Genomic DNA, 19644 nt, shown 5'->3' on the forward strand with positions numbered 1-19644 from the left:
TGGGGATGGAGAAAAGCAGGTTGGGGTTAATGGATGGGTGGCATCTCTGAGTTTTGAAGCTGAGAGCTAGGAACTGGGAGTGTGAGGATGTCTTCATTTTGTTTTTTAGAGCTGAAAGCATTAGTACTTTTATTTTTTTAAAAGCTGAAATGATAAAACTTTATGTATTTATTTTTAATACATTTATCTTTGTTGTTGAAATTATTACAGATGTCTCCCTTTCCCTCCCCACATGGACCCCCTCATCCGGGGCCCATCCCAGGCCTTCACCGAGCTATCGGGCAACGCCTTCTGACCCTGGCACTGGTTTCCTTCCTGGGACCCTCCCCAAACCCATCATCTGGGCTGAGCCAGGCTCTGTGATCCCAGCGGGGAGCCCTGTGACCATCTGGTGTCAGGCGGCCATGGAGGTCAAGGAGTTTTGTCTGAATAAAGAGAGGAGCCCAGAGCCCTGGGAGAGAAAATCCCCACGGAGGCCCGGGGACAAAGCCAAGTTCCGAATTGCACACATGACACAGCATTATGCAGGAGTCTATTCCTGTCACTACCACAGCCCTGCTGGCTGGTCGGAGCAGAGTGACCCCCTGGAGCTCCTGGTCTCAGGTGAGTCCCATGGTTGTCTCTTCCATGGATTGAGGCACCAGATAAATTATTGGCATCTTTGCTCTGAGGGGAGCCCAAGGGGGAAAATTGGGGAGAGGAGACACAAGGGTTTCTGAGCGGGAGACACCCACACAGAGACAGTGAGACATGGGGGCCAGGCCAGGAGATGGGGGTTTATGAGAGGAGCAGCCCCTGCAATTCACGTCTGTTCTCCCCAGGTGAGTCTGAGAAGCCCTCCCTCCTGAGCCATCAGAGCCCTATTGTGGCCTCTTGATAGAGCCTGACCCTCCAGTGTCGCTCTGATGTCGGCTATGACAGATTCGTTCTGTCCAAGGATGGGCGATGGGACCTCCCCCAGAGCCTTGTCCTGCAGCCCCAGGCTGGGCTCTCTCAGGCCCACTTCCCCCTGGACACTGTGAGCAGCTCCCACGGGGGCCGGTACAAATGCTACGGTGGATACAACCTCTCCTCTGAGTGGTCGGCCCTCAGTGACCCTCTGGACATCCTGGTGGCAAGTGAGGAGCCATGGGGTTCAGCCAAGCACCTCCAATCTGCAGAGGCCCTGCTGGAGGTCTCAGGTGGTGAGGCCAGAATGAAAGTGTAGGGCCCCAGGGAGGGGGAGACACAGAGAGAGACAGGAGTGGGAGGGGAGAGGGGGAGACTTGGAGACAATAGAGAAGACAGAGAGGGCGGTCCTCAGACAGGGGCCTGGTGACTCTCAGGTCACAACAAGGTGGGCAGGCAGCCCTCACCCTCCCTCCCTCTCTCTAGGACGACTGCCTGACAGACCGTCCCTCTCGGTGCAGCCAGGCCCCAGGGTGGCCTCAGGAGAGAACGTGACCCTGCTGTGTCAGTCACAGAGCCCGAGGGACACGTTCCTTCTCTCCAAGGAGGGGGCAGCTGATCCCCCGTTGCATCTGAGATCAAAACACCGAGCTCGGCAGTTCCAGGCGGAGTTCTCCATGAGTCCTATGACCTCAACCCACGGGGGCACCTACAGGTGCTACAGCTCACACAGCTCCTCCCCCTACCTGCTGTCACTCCCCAGTGAGCCCCTGGAGCTCCTGGTCTCAGGTGAGGAACCCCTGAGCCTGTCTTTCTGTATTATATCATGCATGTATCTTGTATATATATATGTATAGTATTCATGTATTATTTACATAAAATATAACTTATGTGAATATACATGTATAATATACATAATACACGTATATGTGTATACATTCATCCATATACGAATCTATCTATTTCTAGATAGTTCATAACTATTTGGAGAGCGAATGAAAGAATATATGAAATAACAAAAGAAGATCAGTTGAAGGTTCTCCCTGCAGACTCAATAGAACGGTGAACTGGCTGAGGTTGGGCAAAGACTAGTACAGCCCAAAGTTTCCACTCCTATTTGTTTCTGATCCTCAGGATCCCCTGGACACTGACCTCTCATCCATGGATCCAGGGACCTTCATCTGAGGATGAACCAAAGACTAATTTTCAGGAGATCACGTTTAGCTGGGGCTATTGCTCCAGCCCCAAAGAGACAAACCGAAATCTAAACTTCAACTGTTTTTAAACATGTTCACTGTAATCTTGTGGCACAGGGTGTTTCCTAAGCCCGCCCCTTTTTTAAGACCCAAAAGATAAGTCCAAGTGTGAGGAAATCAGAGATGCTAGGATTGCCTCCTCACCTACACGAGACGTTTGTATGAGATGTTTGTGAGTAGGGAGATATAATAAGGTAGATCCTGAGTCTATGCTGGGCATAGTCTATGGTTTCAGCCCCTCACTCTCCTCGGTTTTCTGATTCTTAGGGGAACCTGTTAATATCACCCTATCAGTGCAGACCCCAAATTCCACAAGTGGTAAGTATAACCACACATGTTTACCTCGGGGACTAGGAAGTTCCATGGACGGGGCTACACATCTGTTCAGGGTGCTGTGTTGAGTGCAACCCGCCCTACCCTCCATGACCACTTTCTCAAATTGTCCCCAGGACCCCAGGTCCCAGACTACACAGTGGAGAATCTCATTGCCATGGGCCTGTCTGGATTGATCCTGGTGGTGCTAGGTGTGTTGGTGTTTCAGGCGTGGTACAGCGAGAGAAGGTCCCCAGGGGTAAACTGAAGATGGAGCACACCCATTCCTCAGGAACTGTGACAAAACCTGAGACCCAAACCACAGAGGAAGGTTGTGATGGCAAAGAAGGTACTGAAAGCTGGAGCCACAGGCTGTGTGAGCTCTGTGATGAGGACCTAAAGGAAATGAAACAGTATTGTTAGTGCCTGAGGCGGTGACAGTGGCTGGGAATATTCCTTGTGGGAGACTCCTCCACCATGAACCTTGCCCTTGCATTGCCCTCTCCTGTTTGGCTGCTCTTATCCCCCATCTCAATGACCCAACGCTACGTCCACATGAAGAGATTCTGTTCATAACTCTACTCTGTCTCATGCTTGTTCCTACACTGTATTGCACATGTCTTCTTGGTCACACCTGCATTCCCTGGTGTGAGTTGCTCTGTACCTTGAGCTCTAAGTGCAGAGACTCCAGTAACATGGTTGAGTAACTAGATCAATGAACTAATATTTACATCCAGCCCGGAGGGTGCACCCTGAGAATGCCACCCCAGGACCCTGTCTGGATTCTGCAGGTTCCTTTCTCTTCACCTGGTGCTTCTCGTGTGGCAACTCCCACCACATCAGCGCTTGGAATCCACACTCTCCTGCATGGCTTCATGCAAGTGACAGCCCTCTCTTGCCTTCCTTTGAAGCTGGTAGCGATGATGGGTCCTTCGTGGCTGTGGTGCCAATGAAATGAGATTATGAACTGTAGGACAATAAACTCTGTTCGTTTGTTGTTGCTGTTTATTTTCTTTTTGATATTAACTGCTGGAGAGAGGATCAAGCAAGTAGTGTCTCACACACTATTGGCAAGTGTACAAATTTTTTTTCTGCCAATTTGGGGAATTTTCTGTTTTAGAGAGAGTGATTTTCAGTTATGATCATCATCATCATCATGACCTTCATGATCATCATCACATCATTATCATCATCATCACCATCACTATCATAACCATTGAGCATCACCATTACCACCATCATTACTGTAATCATCATCATCATCATAGTCATCACCGTAACTATCACCATCATCACCATCACCATACTCATCACCATGATCATCTCCATCATCACCATCACTATTACCACCATCATTGTCACCATAGCTATCACCATCACCATCATCACCATACTCATCACCATGATCATCTCCATCATCACCATCACTATTACCACCATCATTGTCACCATAGCTATCACCATCACCATCATCACCATACTCATCACCATGATCATCTCCATCATCACCATCACTATTACCACATTCATTGTCACCATAGCTATAACCATCATCACCATAACCCTTTTCATCACCATCACTATAATTATCATCATCACTATCATCAACATAATCATCATGCCATGATCACCATCACCACCATCCTCTCCATCATCAACATCACTGTTATCATAATCATCACCACCACCATCATCTCCATCACTATATCATTATCACCATCATCATTATCACAGCCCTCCTCATCATCATCACCGACACTATCATAATTATCACGACATCACCATCTCCCTCACTATTTTTATAATTATCATTATCCTTACCATCACCATCATCATCATCGCCATCACCAACATCATCATAGTCACTATCACCCTCATTATCATTACCATCCCCATCACAACTACCATCATTATCATCATTACCATCACCATCACCATCATCATCAGCGTCGTCACCAACACACTCATCATTATCATATCATCACCAACATATTACCCTCAACACCATCAGCAATATCACCATCATCTTCATCACCTTCATATTGCCCTCACCACCATCATCGATGTCACCACCATCTTCATCACCTTCTTCTTCATCATCATCATCACCACCAACACTGTCATCATTATCTTAACATAATCATCATCATCTCCATCACCACTATCATCAATGTCACCATTATCTTCATTACTACCACATCATTGCCCTCATCATCATTATCACCATTACTATTGCTATCATTGTTATCATGATATCATCATTGGCATCATCATCACTATACTCGCCCTCACCATCACCATCACCACCACCACTATCATCATCATCACATGACCATCATCATGATTGCCTTCATCATCATCATCATCATCATCATCATCATTATAACCAACACTATGATCATTATCATGACATCCTCATCATCCTCATCACCCATATTATCACTATGTTTTAATCAATACTTCCATCTCCTTGTGCTGGAAGTAAACAAAAACCACATATGTTGGAGATAAACAAAATTCTCTTTTCTTCCTTCCAAGTTCAGAAACTCTTTATTTTTAAAACGTTAAATATGCCTTTTATCTTCCAACACAGTTGATGTACAATATTACGTTAGTTTCAGGAGTACAACCAAGTGATTTGACATTTATATAACTTACAAAGTGGTCACCCTGATAAATCTAGTACCCATCTGACATCGTACATAGTTATTAAACTATTACTGACTATAATCTCTATGCTGTACTGGACATTCCCATGAGTATTTTGTAACAACAAATTTATGATTCTTAATCCTTTCCATTTTCTTTTGTTTAATTAATCCTCACCTGAGGATATTTTTTCCATTGATTTTTCCAGAGAGTTGAAGCGATGGGAGAGAGAGAGAGAGAGAGAGAGAGAGAGAGAGAGAGAAGAAGAAGAAGAAGAAGAAGAAGAAGAAGAAGAAGAAGAAGAAGAAGAAAGAGAGAGAGAGAGAGAGAGAGAGAGAGAGAGAGAGAGAGAGAGAGAGAGACATTTAGACATATTGATCTGTTGCCTCCTGAAAATGTCCCAATCATGCAGAGGATAGAACCTGCAACCCAGGTATGTACACCTGACCTGGAAATGAACTCCAGACCCTCTGGTGCCCAGGCTGATGTTCCATCCACTGAAACACACCAGCCAGGGCTCTTCACTTTTTCTACATATTCTCCCATAAGCTCTCTGCCATCAGGGAACCATCAAAACGTTCTCTGTATCTGTGAGTCTGTTTCTGTTCTACTTGTTTATGTTGTGTGTGTTTTTTTTAGATTCCTCATATAAATGAAATCATCTGGCATTTGTCTCAGTAACTCTTTTTAAAAATTAGAAATAAAAGAGGAATATTTAGGTTTTGCAAATATTGAAAATACTACTATAACACATAGACAAAAATACAGAATTTTCCCAGTAGATGAAGAATACAGACCTTGTGGGAAGCAGTGTATGCAAAGATTCAGATTGATGCAAAAATGTCAATTGTGGAAAACTTCATACATTTTAGTTGGGCTTCAGTGTGCGGGATAAAGTTGAGTAATGAGATTGGAGAGTGCAGAGAGTGGAGTTAGCTGGGGAGGATGAAAATAAGGGTCTTGGAGATGCACTGAGAGGCTCAGACAATCACATATGCAGGTGATGGGCCAGGGTCAGGCAAAAAAACTCCCTATTCAATGGCGAAGAGCTCTGCTCACTGCCTCAAATTGAGACGCTAGCAAAAGGGATACCTTGATGTTTCTAAGATGGTGGGTTCTTCTCAGCTAACAACTTGTGACTTTACATGCTGCTAAGTTCCAGAATCCTGTCCAGAGTCCAAAGCCATGGGAAAGGTGGTCATGCAAAGAGATGGAAAGACTGGAGGGTGTGCCTGGAGCAAAGCCAATTACACCTGCTCCCACCTCCTTTGAGGCCATGCTGGGAATTGGGATATCTGCACAGTAAATCCTTAAAATGGGAACTATTCTCTGAATCCAAGTGAACTCTCCCCTGATGTAAAGATCTCAGGAAATTCTTGAGGCTTTCCAGTGGGTTCTGTTTCTCATATCATATGAGATTATGATATGAGAAAGCAGGTGGGGATGTAGAGGGAGGTATCGATGAGTCTCCTCCTGCTGAGGGCAGGAGAAAGAAGCATATCCACTATGGAGACAAATTATCTGTGTGTATGTCTGGAAGGGGTGGGAGTGAGAGAGGAGAGGGGAGAGATGAAATTAAAGAAGTAGAAGAAAAAGAATGAGGAGGAGGAGGAGGGAAAGGAGGAGGAGGAGGAGAAGGAGAAGTTGAGGAAGAAGAGGGAGGAGGAGAAGAAGAAAAGAGAAGTGAGAAAAAAGAGAGAAAATGCTCTTGGCTTCCAACATCCTGTTGATGTCTCATATAATCTAACGGATCTTGATCCTCCCTCTCCTCTCTTGGAGTAGGAGCCACAGCTTGAAGAATTCTGGCTCCTACCTTAGAAAGACAAAGAACAATGTGCCTTTCCTGTCACTCATGTAGGGGCGGAGGCATTTAGACTTTAGGATACATGTTTTCTCTTATCTGGTTCAGTAAATACTACAGCTATCCTCTGGTGGTTTGGCATCCATATTTCCTGAGTGACTGAGGCAGAGTGGATATGGTGGTAATAAACCTAATTAAATAGCCACAAGGTAAAATAGGCACAGCGTGAAATGGTTCAATCTCCACATTTGGTTTAATCCCTGCTTCCTCTTTCTCTCCCATCTTTTGCTTCAGTCTGAAATTAGAAGAACACAACCGAACCATGATTTTCACCACCTACAGCAGACCACAGTTCCAGATCATTCCAGACAATGCCCATTGAAAGTAATCCCAATAAAAAATTTTTTAGGAGAGAACCAAGATGGCGGCATAGGTTAACGCCGGAGTTTGCTGCTTTGAACAACTACTTCAAAAGTGAAACCAAAAAACGGAAGGGACATCACCCAGAACCACAGGAACGCTGGCTGAGTGGAAGTCCTACAACTAGGAGGAAAGAGAAACGCATACGGACACTCAGAGGAGGCGCAGTGCTGAAGTCAAATTCTGAGGTGCGGAGTGCGCGCGCGGAGCGGGCTGGCGGCGGAGGGCGCGGTTGGCGTTTTCAATCGGGAGGGAGTCGCAGGCTCTGAGCTCCAGATCCCGGCGAGTCTTTAGGGACCCAGACTCAAACGGGAGAAGCGGGACTGCCTGGCTTCCGTCAGAGCGAGTGCAGCTTTCTCTCCGAGCTTTGCAGCGGGTGCTGGGACTCAGAGAGGCAGAGCCCCTGGGGACAGGACTGAGAGCCGCCATCACTGCTCTCTCCGGCCCACCCTGTTGATCCTGTGCGACCCGCCCCGCCCAAGCCCTGCACAGAGGCATTTGCCGGATAGCCTCAGGCAAACGCCAGATTAGCACCTCCCTAGAGGACAGAAGTTCTCTCACTGCAGACACAGCTGATTCTCATAGCCACTTGGCCTGGAGGTCAAACCCTCCCTGGTATTAGCTACAACAATCAAGGTTTATAAGACTGCGCACAAAGACCACTAGGGGGTGCACCAAGGAAGCATAACAAAATGCGGAGACAAAGAAACAGGACAAAATTGTCAATGGAAGATATAGAGTTCAGAACCACACTTTTAAGGTCTCTCAAGAACTGTTTAGAAGCCGCCGATAAACTTAATGAGATCTACAAGAAAACTAATGAGACCCTCGATCGTATATTGGGGAACCACCTAGAAATTAAGCATACACGGACTGAAATAACGAATATTATACAGACTCCCGACAGCAGACCAGAGGAGCGCAAGAATCAAGTCAATGATTTGAAATGCGAGGAAGCAAAAAACACCCAACCGGAAAAGCAAAATGAAAAAAGAATCCAAAAATGCGAGGATAGTGTAAGGAGCCTCTGGGACAGCTTCAAGCGAACCAACATCAGAATTATAGGGGTGCCAGAAGATGAGAGAGAGCAAGATATTGAAAACCTATTTGAAGAAATAATGACAGAAAACTTCCCCCACCTGGTGAAAGAAATGGACTTACAGGTCCAAGAAGCGCGGAGAACCCCAAACAAAAGGAATCCAAAGAGGACCACACCAAGACACATCATAATTAAAATGCCAAGAGCAAAAGACAAAGAGAAAATCTTAAAAACAGCAAGAGAAAGAAACTCAGTTACCTACAAGGGAATACCCATACGACTGTCAGCTGATTTCTCAACAGAAACTTTGCAGGCCAGAAGGGAGTGGCAAGAAATATTCAAAGTGATGAATACCAAGAACCTACAACCAAGATTACTTTATCCAGCAAAGCTATCATTCAGAATTGAAGGTCAGATAAAGTGCTTCACAGATAAGGAAAAGCTAAAGGAGTTCATCGCCACCAAACCAGGATTATATGAAATGCTGAAAGGTATCCTTTAAGAAGAGTAAGAGGAAGAAAAAGGTAAAGATACAAATTATGAACAACAAATATGCATCTATCAACAAGTGAATCTAAGAATCAAGTGAATAAATAATCTGATGAACAGAATGAACTGGTGATTATAATAGAATCAGGGACATAGAAAGGGAATGGACTGACTATTCTTGGGGGGGAAAGGGGTGTGGGAGATGCAGGAAGAGACTGGACAAAAATCGTGCACCTATGGATGAGGACAGTGGGTGGGGAGTGAGGGCGGAGGGTGGGGTGGGAACTGGGAGGAGGGGAGTTATGGGGGGGAAAAAGAGGAACAAATGTAATAATCTGAACAATAAAGATTTAATTAAAAGAAAAAAAAAAAAAAAAAAAAAAAAATTTTTAAAACAGAGTTAACGATCATCGTAGTTAACACTAATGATGGAAACCACATCTGGGCCAGCTGAGGTGGCCAAGTGAGTGAGACAGAACAAGAATTGAGCATTGGTTACCTGCCTGGACCTTCCTGCATAGACGCAGAGAGTTCAGGTACCTGTGGCCTGGGGTGGAGAGAGTGAGCTATGATGTGGGAGGAAGCACGTGAGAATTTTCTGGAGGCCCAAGGGAAAGAAAGGGTCATAACCTGCCCTAACAAGTCATCCAGTTTCATCAACTCTCATAGAAACTTCTGGAAATTCTGCCCTGGAGGAAGAGTTTATTCTTATTGATTTGTACCTTTGGATTACTGTTGTGTAGTATTACAAGTTATCCAAGTTAGACACATCTTTTCAATTTCTGCACATTCACAAAGCTTTCATTGCTTTCTATGAATTAGAAAACCAGCCCTGTTGTCAAGAAAAAAGGTGGAGAGTATTATAAGACTTAGAATAGACTGTGGCCATTTTTTAGTGAATTTTTGGCTATGCAAGAACCTCCCCTCACATGTATGATAGCTGTACTCCTCTGATTGGGGGTATTGCATGGAAAACAGGGAGGGAAGTCAGGATGAGGCATTTCTTTGAAGGCCTTGAATACTAGGGAGAATTTGAATGTGCACATCTTGGGGAATTGAGCAAACACAGGCTGTGGGCGAGGAGGAATGTGTCCGGAAGTGAGAGCGGAGGCACAAAAAGGGAAGTTGACTCGAAAGCCCTTAGAGACTCAATGATCAAAGTCACCCAACAGTAAAAAAAGATCAAGTTAGTAATTGATGTACAATTAATTTCTAGTACCCAACAGTTTCATACACACAAATGAGTTCCTACCTCACCTTAAATGTCAACAGCTACAGAAAGGAACATTGTAAGGAATAAATGAACAAACAAAACAGAAACAAACTCATAGATACAGAGGACAAACTGCAGGTTGCCGAAGGGGAGGAGGGATTGGGGAACTGCGTGAAAAAGGTGAAGGGATTTAAGAAGTACAATGTGGTCGTTACGGAACAGTCACAGGGTTGCAAAGTACAGCATAGGAATATAGTCAATGACATTGTACTAACTATGGATGGTTAAGGTGGCTACTAGACTTGTTGGAGGGATCATTTTGTAAATTATACCAATGCCTCCCCACTATGAGGAACACCTGAAACTAACAGAAAATAATGTTGAATGTCAACTTTAAATGAAAAAAAAAAAGAGCCATGATATGCCCTTAAAAATTAAAAATAAATAAATAAAACAAAAATATGTAGCTAATAAATGAAAGAATAGTATTCAAAAAAATAAAGAAAAATGAAGACTAAAGACAATGTTTTTTGAGTGGTATTCCACCCCAAAATGCATAGTCTGAATCTGAGCATGAGTTGCCATTGGACAAATCTCCTCTTTCGTGTCTATTGTAGCTTCTTTCTCACCAGAACCCCCGCCCCTGTCCATCAGCCCCCAGTCATCTCTACTCAACAACTCTTCTATAAACAGTGGCTGTAAGAAGAGGCCTCTTGCTTTATCTAAGCTTCATTAATCCACGTACAACCTGGGAGGATTTGGAGACGCACACAGCCCCTGTAGTGTGGGGAGACATAATGCCTTGGGCAGAGACCAAGGCCATGTCCTGCTCTACACCCAGCGGTCACTCCATGGTGTGTTAGGAACAGTGTCTAGAATACAGAACTGGGGGTTTACAAAAGGCAGAACTTGTTTTCTGAAAAAGGAGAAGTCATGCATCTTATTTGGGACCATCACAGAGATTGGCCTGTGGCGAAATAGCTGCTTTGCTTCCTTTTGAAAGGTCAGTGTTGAAACATGGGCTGGGGGCGATGGATGCCTACCCACGACATCCTCTTAGTAAGCATTGCCTTACAGGCTCTGTCCTGTCATCCCTCTGCACAGCGTGGGCGGGCCAGGAAAATCCCTGTAATTCTGAAACTCACCCCCCTGCTCTGCCTTATTCTGTGGGGAAGAAAAGTTGAGTCCTATTTTATTATTATGACTTTGTAGTTTTAGAAAAAGTCATTTCTAATTGGTCTTTGCATTGGTGTGTTATTGATTTATTATTTGTTCACAAGTATTTTGAAATTAAGGCTTGGTAACAAAGTGATCCATAATCAGCGGTTGTCTATTGGCACTATGTCACCTTCATTAGTCTTCTCATTGGTGTTTTACCAATCTATTATCCATTAGTAAATATTCTTAAGTTAAGCATTGGTGATCAATTAAGCAATTGTTAATCATTTAATGGATTTATTGGCTATGTGAATGTTCATCTATTGAATTTTACGAGCTGGAGCACAGTGTGAGAAGTGCCGATGATTCCACAAGGAGAAGATGCGGCTTAAATTCCATGGGGCATCATATTTGCTTACCTTCTTTTGCCTACAAGATCACGACAACAAATTGTGAGACACACTCCTTCCCCAACCAGGGACAGTCCTTTACTTAGGCAGGGGGGAGACATCGGACGTGTAGGTAGTATAAACTTGGTTTGAAATGCAAAGGTGGTCGCTTACTTGAAGGTCCTGAACACCAGGTGAGAAGATGATGCTGGGATCCACAGGGGACAGGATGCTTTTATGGGGCTGGGGGAGGGTTTGGGAGAGGTCAAGGTGAGATGGGAGTGGACATTCGCCGAGAGAGGCAGATTCAAATCTGACACCTGCCGTGGAATGGAAAGTCACCGAGCAGGAATTTCTTAGTGGGATAACTGGAGACGTGGACTTCTTTCCAAGAGCCTGTTTCTCCAGGGAAGGGAAAGATTTATGAGCTGGACCTCATGCAAGTTCACATTCTGGAAAGTGTTTTGGAAGTTGAGAATGGAGGGGGCGGTAACCATTCTCTGTGTGTGGGTTTTTCATTTCCTGGTCCTCGAGTCTCTCTCTCTCTCTCTCTCTCTCTCTCTCTCTCTCTCTCTCTCTCTCTCTTTCTCTCTCTCGTTTAAGCATAGGGTTATTTTTTATAGCAGCAACAGGACACTAATGCTCTCTCTCTCTCTCTCTCTCTCTCTCTCTCTCTCTCTCTCTCTCATTTAAGCATAGGGTTATTTTTTATAGCAGCAACAGGACACTAATGCTCTCTCTCTCTCTCTCTCTCTCTCTCTCTCTCTCTCTTTCTCTCTCTAGTTTAAGCATAGGGTTATTTGTTATAGCAGCAACAGGACACTAATGCTCTCTCTCTCTCTCTCTCTCTCTCTCTCTCTCTCTCTCTCTCTTTCATTTTTGGAAATGGTGATGCAGCTTTGCTCTGTTTTGGCTAATCTGAGATTTGCAAGCTCAGAGTTGGAATCTGTGTGGTTCAGTAGTATATTCCCGGGCCAGGCACATGGCAAATCCTCAAGGAATAAGGGTGGATGCTTGGGACGAAGAGGAGTTCAGGCCAGTGAGGCAGAAGCTTATGGATGAAATGGGGCCTGAGACGGGGTCAGAAATGTCTGCAGAGGCCTGTTGCCCGCCCAGGCCTCAGCCCTGAGGAAATGAGAGCCAGGCTCCCGGGGAGGGGCTGTTCCCTTTCCTGGGGCTGCTGACGTGACAGCCCCATGACTGGGAGGACCAGCCTCTTGGAGGCCACACCCTGTGTGTCGGCCTGTTCTGAGGACACTGTGGCCTCCTCCATCTGCACCGCTGCGACCAGAGAGACACCATGACCCTCACCCTCAAGACCCTGCTCTGCCTCGGTGAGATGGGAGGGGGAGGGCAGCCCTGGTCTGTCAGGACTTAGGACTCATGGGGAGGAGGGTGCTGCTCAGGGTTCAGGGCAAATCTCTCACAGGGACTCTCTTCCAGGGCTGAGCGTGGGCCTCAGGACCCCAGTGCAGGCAGGTGAGTCTGTCCCCAGGTGTCCCAGGCCTCAATCCTCAATGGGGACTAGAGGCCACCCCATGGGAAGCTGGAGAAAAACACCACTTCTGGGCTGACAAATGGGAGATGTCTGGGAGGGATGTGGGATGAGAGCTGGGAACTGGGGGTGGGAATATCTTGCTACCCTGATACTGGTTTCCTTCCAGGGCCCCTCCCCAAACCCACTCTCTGGGCTGAGCCAGGCCCTGTGATCGCCTGGAGGAACTGTGTGACCATTTGGTGTCGGGGGACCCTGGAGGCCGAGGAGTACCGTCTGTATAAAGAGGGAACCCTACTGCCCTGGGACAGACAGAAGCCACTGGAGCTCCAGGACAAGGCCAAATTCTCCATCACACACATGACAGAGTATCATGCAGGGATATATCGCTGTCTCTATCTCAGCCCTGCTGGCTGGTCAGAGCGCAGTGACCCCCTGGAGCTGGTGGTGACAGGTGAGAGGACACTCCGGGGTCCCAGCCTCAGGCTCTGCCCTCAGGAAGGCGGTCTGCTCTCAGGGTGTCTCCCTCTCACAGCCCAGCCCTGGGGGACGTGAGGGAGGTGTGAGCCCATTTAACATGCTGCCTCCTCCTCTCCTAGGAGCCTACAGCAAACCCAGCCTCTCAGCCCTGCCCAGCCCTGTCGTGCCCTCAGGAGGGAACATGACCCTCCAGTGTGGCTCAAGGCAGGGATTTGGCAGGTTCATTCTGACTAAGGAAGGAGATCACAGGCTCTCCTGGACCCTGGACTCACAGCGACAGCCCAGTGGGCAGTTCCAGGCCCTGTTCCCTGTGGGTCCTGTGACCCCTATTCACAGGTGGACATTAAGATGCTATGGCTGTTACAGGTACAGCCCCCAGGTTTGGTCACACCCCAGTGACCCCCTGGAGCTCCTGGTCTCAGGTGAGGACCCCCTCACCCTGTTTCCTGGGTGCTCAGCTCAGAGTTTTATCCCCAGAAGAATTATGGGCTGAAAGGGAGTGAGGGGCTCTAGGGCTGGTCACCCAGAGATCTTCCTCTTGGAGACCCTGCTATCCTTGTTCACCTATTCCCCTCACCTTGGTTCGGAAAGTGCCAGGTGGGCATTGGGAGGGTCTCATGGGCCACAGGACAGATGTAGGAGGAGTCTGAGTGAGGTGGGGACTCCAGGGTCAGTCTCAGGCTCTCACCCACTTCTGTCCTCCTCCCCAGAATGCTCTGGGATCCCAGTACCACACCCCCAGGATCCCATTTGCTCAGAGGGAGAAAGACCACCCCAGGGCGGTTCTGAGTCCCGCAGAGGATTAAATCCCCCCCCCCCCCACACACACACCCTCCTCACACTTAAGGACAGGCTTGTGTCCCAGCGGGGCTGAGAGTCAGGAAGGGATGCTGGGAAACCCCAGGCTCCTAGGCTCTGAGACTGGCAGGTGATAGGCGGGAAGGTCATGGTAGCAGGAGATATTAAAGTCCAGGCTGGGTAGGAGCAGCCAGGTTCTAGTGGGGAGAAGGCAGGCCCCACCCATCACCCCACATTTTGATATCCAGGAGACTCTGAGGATCCGCAGCTCCCCCCCATGGAGTCAGGACCCCAGAAGGGTAAGTGAGGGTCTCTGTGGGAGGTGGTGGGTGCCTCCATGGGGACAGCAGCAGAGCCATGCGGGGGTTCAGGTGCCACTGGAGACGCTGACTCGAACCCACCCTTCCCCTTTCTGGGCCTCAGTGTCTCCAGGTGTAAACGGAGAGAATCCTTGTCCAGAGCTTAGATTTGCTGTCAGTTCTGGCCCTGACCTCCTGGGAGAGGGGCCTCACAGGGAAGCCCCCAGGATGTGATGTTATGGGGCCTGTCCCCTCTGTCTCAGTGACGGTGACACTGTACAGGGAGGGACGGGCAGGACAAGGGTCCGGGCACCCAGTCCTCCCCTCAGCTCAGGCTCATCTCAGAGGAGGGAACAGGGTGGATCAGCCCTGGGTCAGCTCCTGGCTCTGCTGCTCCTGCTGTGGGGCTGGGCGGTCCCTTCTCTCCTCTGAGTGTCGGGTTCTGTCTGCTCATCCCTGGTCCCATCCTGCTCACAGGCTGCTGGGAGATGAGGTGACATAAGGGCCTCACAGAGCTCAGGAAGGCAGAGCCCCCAGCCCAGCCTGACCTTCCCAAGGGGGCATCAGGGCATGCAGGGTGGAGTTGGATCCAGGAAAGACTCAGAGTCCACCCCACACCCTGCACCTCCTGTCCCTGCTGTGCTGGGGGCGGGAAATGGGGAAGGACCCTCAGCTCCAGATGATACATGGACCGGCCCTTGCAGAGGAGGAGCCCAGAGTATGAAGCTGGTGTCCCCCTGGGGGGCAGTGTGAGGAGACCACAAGGAACCCACAGTTCTGGTTTCCAGTCCCAGCCCCGCCCCTTCAAGGCTGGGTGACCTGGGGCACATGATTAACCTCTCTGAGCCTCAGGGAAGTGGGTGGTGGGGTCAGCAATGCCTGGCGCCTGACTACTGTGAGGTGAGAGGAGATGAGTGACAGACCCTGGCACACAGTAGGTGCTCATGAAATGGCATCACCCTTGTCCAAGGTCTCAAATGGTACATGATCATCCTGATCGGGGTCTCGGTGGCCCTGGTCCTGCTTCTCTCCCTCCTCCTCTTATTCCTCCTCCGACACCGACATCAGAGCAAAGGCAGGACGTCAGGTGAGTAGGGAATGGGGTGACCTGGGTAATAGGAGGGAGGGGGGCTCAGAGTACCTGCCACAGGAAAACCAAATGGATGGAGAAGGTCAGCTGAGAAAAGGATTTCTCCAGAATCTTGTATCAGAAAATGTAGCACTCAATGTCAGCACATGTGTATGTATTCAAGGTAATCTTTCATTATTGTCAATGCCATGAAATATGAAAGTTATGCATAAGTGTGTGTTACGTTTTCATCTTTCCTGTGGAATCACAGGGGGGAAGGGTTCTAACCTCCCAGGGCTGAGACTGTCCCTCTTAACCAGCCCAGAGAGGGGCTCATGTCCAACCTCCTGCAGGGACCACAGACCCAGAGCCCAAGGACGGAGGCCTGCAGATCAGGTAATTCCTGCCCTGAAGACCCCAGACTCTGACCATCTATAGCCCAGCTCTGCCCCTAACACTCCTGTCTCCTCCCCCAGCTCCAGCCCAGCTGTGCACACCCAGGAGGAGCACCTCTGTGAGAGGAAGAGATAGCTGCCCTGGGGGTGGGGGCGCAGGGTTTTTGGAAGATGATGGGGAGGGTTAGGCAGGGAGGATTAGGGTCAGGAGTGAGAAGGACTGAGACCCACACTGTGTGACCTGGCTCTGCACCTCACCCTGGGTTAGTGGCCCATCTGGGAGCAGGCGGGGTCTGCAGCCTTGAGATCTCAGGGACCTGCCAGGAGACACCCCCCTGTTCTGCCCCGGTAGATGCTGATGTGACAGACCTGCAGCCTGGGGAGAGTGTGGAGCTGGACCCTCGGGTGAGACCCCTGCTCCTGTCCAGGCCACCAAGGATCTTCTGTTGCCCAGTTTAATCCAATGGACTCTTCCCTGTCCCACCTCACCTGCTTCTCAGCAGCGTCCACACTGACCTCTCCTTCTGGGCCCCCAGGTCGTCCTGCTGTGACTCACTCTCCTGGTTTCCCTGTGACCCCATGGCCCCTCCTGCGTGGCTCCCTTTGCCGGCCCCTCGTCCTCTGTCTGACCTTGTGCAGCCCCAGGTCTCAGGAGGAGGCAGGAATGAGTGACTCACCCACAGGTCCCCTCGATGCCCTTCATTCATTCCCCCAGCAGATGTGACAGGGCTCACTGTTTATTGGCTCCATTTAGGGCCCACGGTGCAGCCCTGAGCCACACTGTCTCCACACGCCTCCAGCTCCCCTGTGGGTGAGGGAAACAATATGCAAACAAGCAGACAGTGTCCCAGAGAGCAAAGTGCTGTGAAGGAACATAAAGCAAGAGGAGGGGATAGAGTGCATGGTGCGGGGACAGGGAAAGAGCGGGTGCAAAGGTCCTGAGGCAGGACATGCCTCTTCAGGACGATGGGCCATGAGGATGGAGCCCAGTGAGCAAGAGAGAGCGCGTTAGGATAAGAGTCAGAACCATAGAAGCACCCAGAGGCCCCAAAGCTCGGGAAGGCCCTGCAGATTCCACCAGGAGAGGGACGTGATCTATCTAAAGTGTAAATCATGTCTTTGGCAACATGAGGATAATTGACAGGAGGATTTCTAATGTGGAATCAAGGAGACACTGTTCTGTCTCACTGTCTCCAGCAGAACAGGCAGGATGAAGGCCCCCAGGGAGTGACGTACGCCCAGGTGAAACCCTCAAGACCAAGACCCGGGCCGGGAATGGCCACCTCTCCTTCCTCCCCTTCGGGGGGGTTGCTGGACCAGAAGGGCAGACAAGCAGAAGAGGACAGTCAGGTGGGTCCCATCCTCCCCAGGCCCCTAGGACCTCCCCAACCCCAACCACGTTTCATCCCTCTCTCTCTCTCCCCCTGCTCCAGGCTGCTGCGTCGGATGCCCTCCCACATACAGCCTATGCCCTGCTGAAAGGCTCGGCCCTCAGATAGAGGACAACACCCCCTTCCTCCCATCAGAGGAGCCCCCAGATGAGTCCAGTGTGTACGCTGCTCTGCCCATCCACTAGCCCAGACCCCACAGTGCAGGGAGAGGGCCTGCCAGGACCCCTGAGGACACTGGAGCGGCCCCCATGGAACTCAGTGCCAGTCTGGAGATCTGACGTGGGCCCCCAACTGCCCCTGGGAGTCGCCTGATTCTGCAATCACAGATGACTAATATCCCTACATTATGGAATCAGAGCAATAGACTTCTCAATAACCAACGTGTGAATTGATTATTGACAGGAAGTGAGCGAATGCTTTCAATGAATAATCATGTAAATATTATGCATCAAGCCTATGAAATAAAAAAATTAAGAGGCATGAGTGAATATATTAGAAAAGAAAAACCTAAAAGGTCAAGACCTAATTTATTACATCAAGAATTTAGAAGACGAATAGCCAATTATTCTAAATGAGGGTAGAACGAGGGATGCAATAATGAGTAGCTACTAGTGAGGACAGACAAAAATAGAGAAAAAGCAGCAAAGTCAAAAAATTTTATTCTTGAAAACTGTAATCACACTGATAAATCTTAGCCACCTTAGACAAGAAAAAAGGGGAAGAGGCACACATTCCCATGATGAAGACAGCATCACAGATCCTATAGACTTTAAACAGGTACCACAACATGATAAACGATTTGATGCCAGGCCCTGCCCAGTTAGCTCAGTTGGTTAGAGCATCACCCCAATACGTCAAGCCCGCAGGTTCGATCCCTGGTCAGGGCACATGCAAGAATTAGCCAATGAATGCATAAATAAGTGGAACAACAAATCGATGTTTCTCTCTCTCCCTCCCTCTTTCTCTCTAATTAAGAAAATATAATTTGATGTCCATGTATTAGCCACTGGCATGGCTCAGTGGTTGAGCATGGACCTATGAACTAGGAGGTCATGGTTCGATTCCCAGTCAGGGCCCATGCCCGGGTTGTGGGCTCCATCCCCAGTTTGGAGCATGCAGGAGGCAACTGATCATAGAGTCTCTCTCATCATGTTTCTATCTCTCTCTCTCCTCCCCCTTCTTCTCTGAAATCAATAAAAAATATTTTTTAAAAAGTGGACATGTTCAAAAGTACAGTTTACTAAGTAGACATCAGAGTTAGTAGAAAATCCGTGTCACCTTATGTATATAGTAAATACACATGATAAACATTGCCCTGCACATGAGCACTGTGGAATATGAAAAAAAGTAAAAAAGATAGAAACAAAGAGTAGAGCAGTCGGGAGTGGGAGGGAGACATGGGGAGAGATTGGTTAAAAGGTACAACCTTCCAGTTACAAGACTGGCAAATCCCGAGGCTCTAATGCACAGCATGGTGTTATAGCTAAGACCCCAGTTATCTTATTCTTGTGTGTTGCTGAGAGAGAGATGGCAACTCAGGGACAGGAGAGAGCTGTTAGCTAAGGCCAGGGTGGTCCTCCTCTTGCAATATCCTATATAATAAAAAGCTAATATGGTAATTAGACAGGATGGCAGAACAACCTTCGGAGTGAAGTTCTGGAATGACCTTCCAGAACGACCTGTGGGTTGCAAAGGCCTACCATTGCACAAATTTCGTGCACCGGGCCTCTAGTATAAATATATCAGTTCAGGAGGCTTCATTGGTGGTTTCTTACAAATGCTTATGCACTTACCCCTCCCCTCCCCCCCCGTCCCCCCCCCCTCCCCCCGCCGCCACACACACACATGCCAAACTTACACAGGCATTTCCGAAGAGCAGAAAACCACACCTGGAGGTCTGAAGAATCTCTCCCCCAAAACCTGGTCTCCCTCATGGAGACCCAACCTGACCTGGTGGGTTTAAGGAGGGAGACACTACTTCTCGCTCAGGGATTTGCCCCTGCTGACACATTCACCTTTGTCCCTTAAAATTAATGTGGCTCAGGACACAATGTTCACTAACAGTCAGCTCCATGGAGGTATTTTTCCACTATCTTCTGGTAT

General features: G+C 48.4%; 2 protein-coding genes across 2 annotated transcripts in view; both read left to right on the plus strand.

Annotated features, from left to right (window-relative positions):
• Positions 1–19644, plus strand: part of LOC308530473 (leukocyte immunoglobulin-like receptor subfamily A member 6) — a gene marked incomplete at both ends in the record, with an annotated part of 73621 nt that overhangs the window by 303 nt on the left and 53674 nt on the right. The gene's annotated exons all lie outside the window — the stretch shown is intronic.
• On the plus strand, positions 6–18744 carry LOC308531367 (leukocyte immunoglobulin-like receptor subfamily B member 1; the record flags this gene model as incomplete). Its single annotated transcript, XM_081108315.1, has 17 exons — positions 6–19; positions 263–410; positions 881–1118; positions 1375–1677; positions 2412–2462; positions 2594–2690; positions 3678–4076; positions 13044–13093; positions 13279–13563; positions 13709–14011; positions 14636–14686; positions 15657–15773; positions 16109–16151; positions 16232–16269; positions 16503–16555; positions 17351–17500; positions 17584–18744. 17 exons carry the CDS (start codon positions 6–8, stop codon positions 17647–17649), a joined length of 2406 nt encoding a protein of 801 aa, XP_080964441.1. The 3' UTR covers positions 17650–18744.

This window comes from Myotis nattereri, assembly GCF_964212035.1.
Source record: "Myotis nattereri genome assembly, chromosome: 15".
NCBI lineage: Eukaryota > Metazoa > Chordata > Mammalia > Chiroptera > Vespertilionidae > Myotis > Myotis nattereri.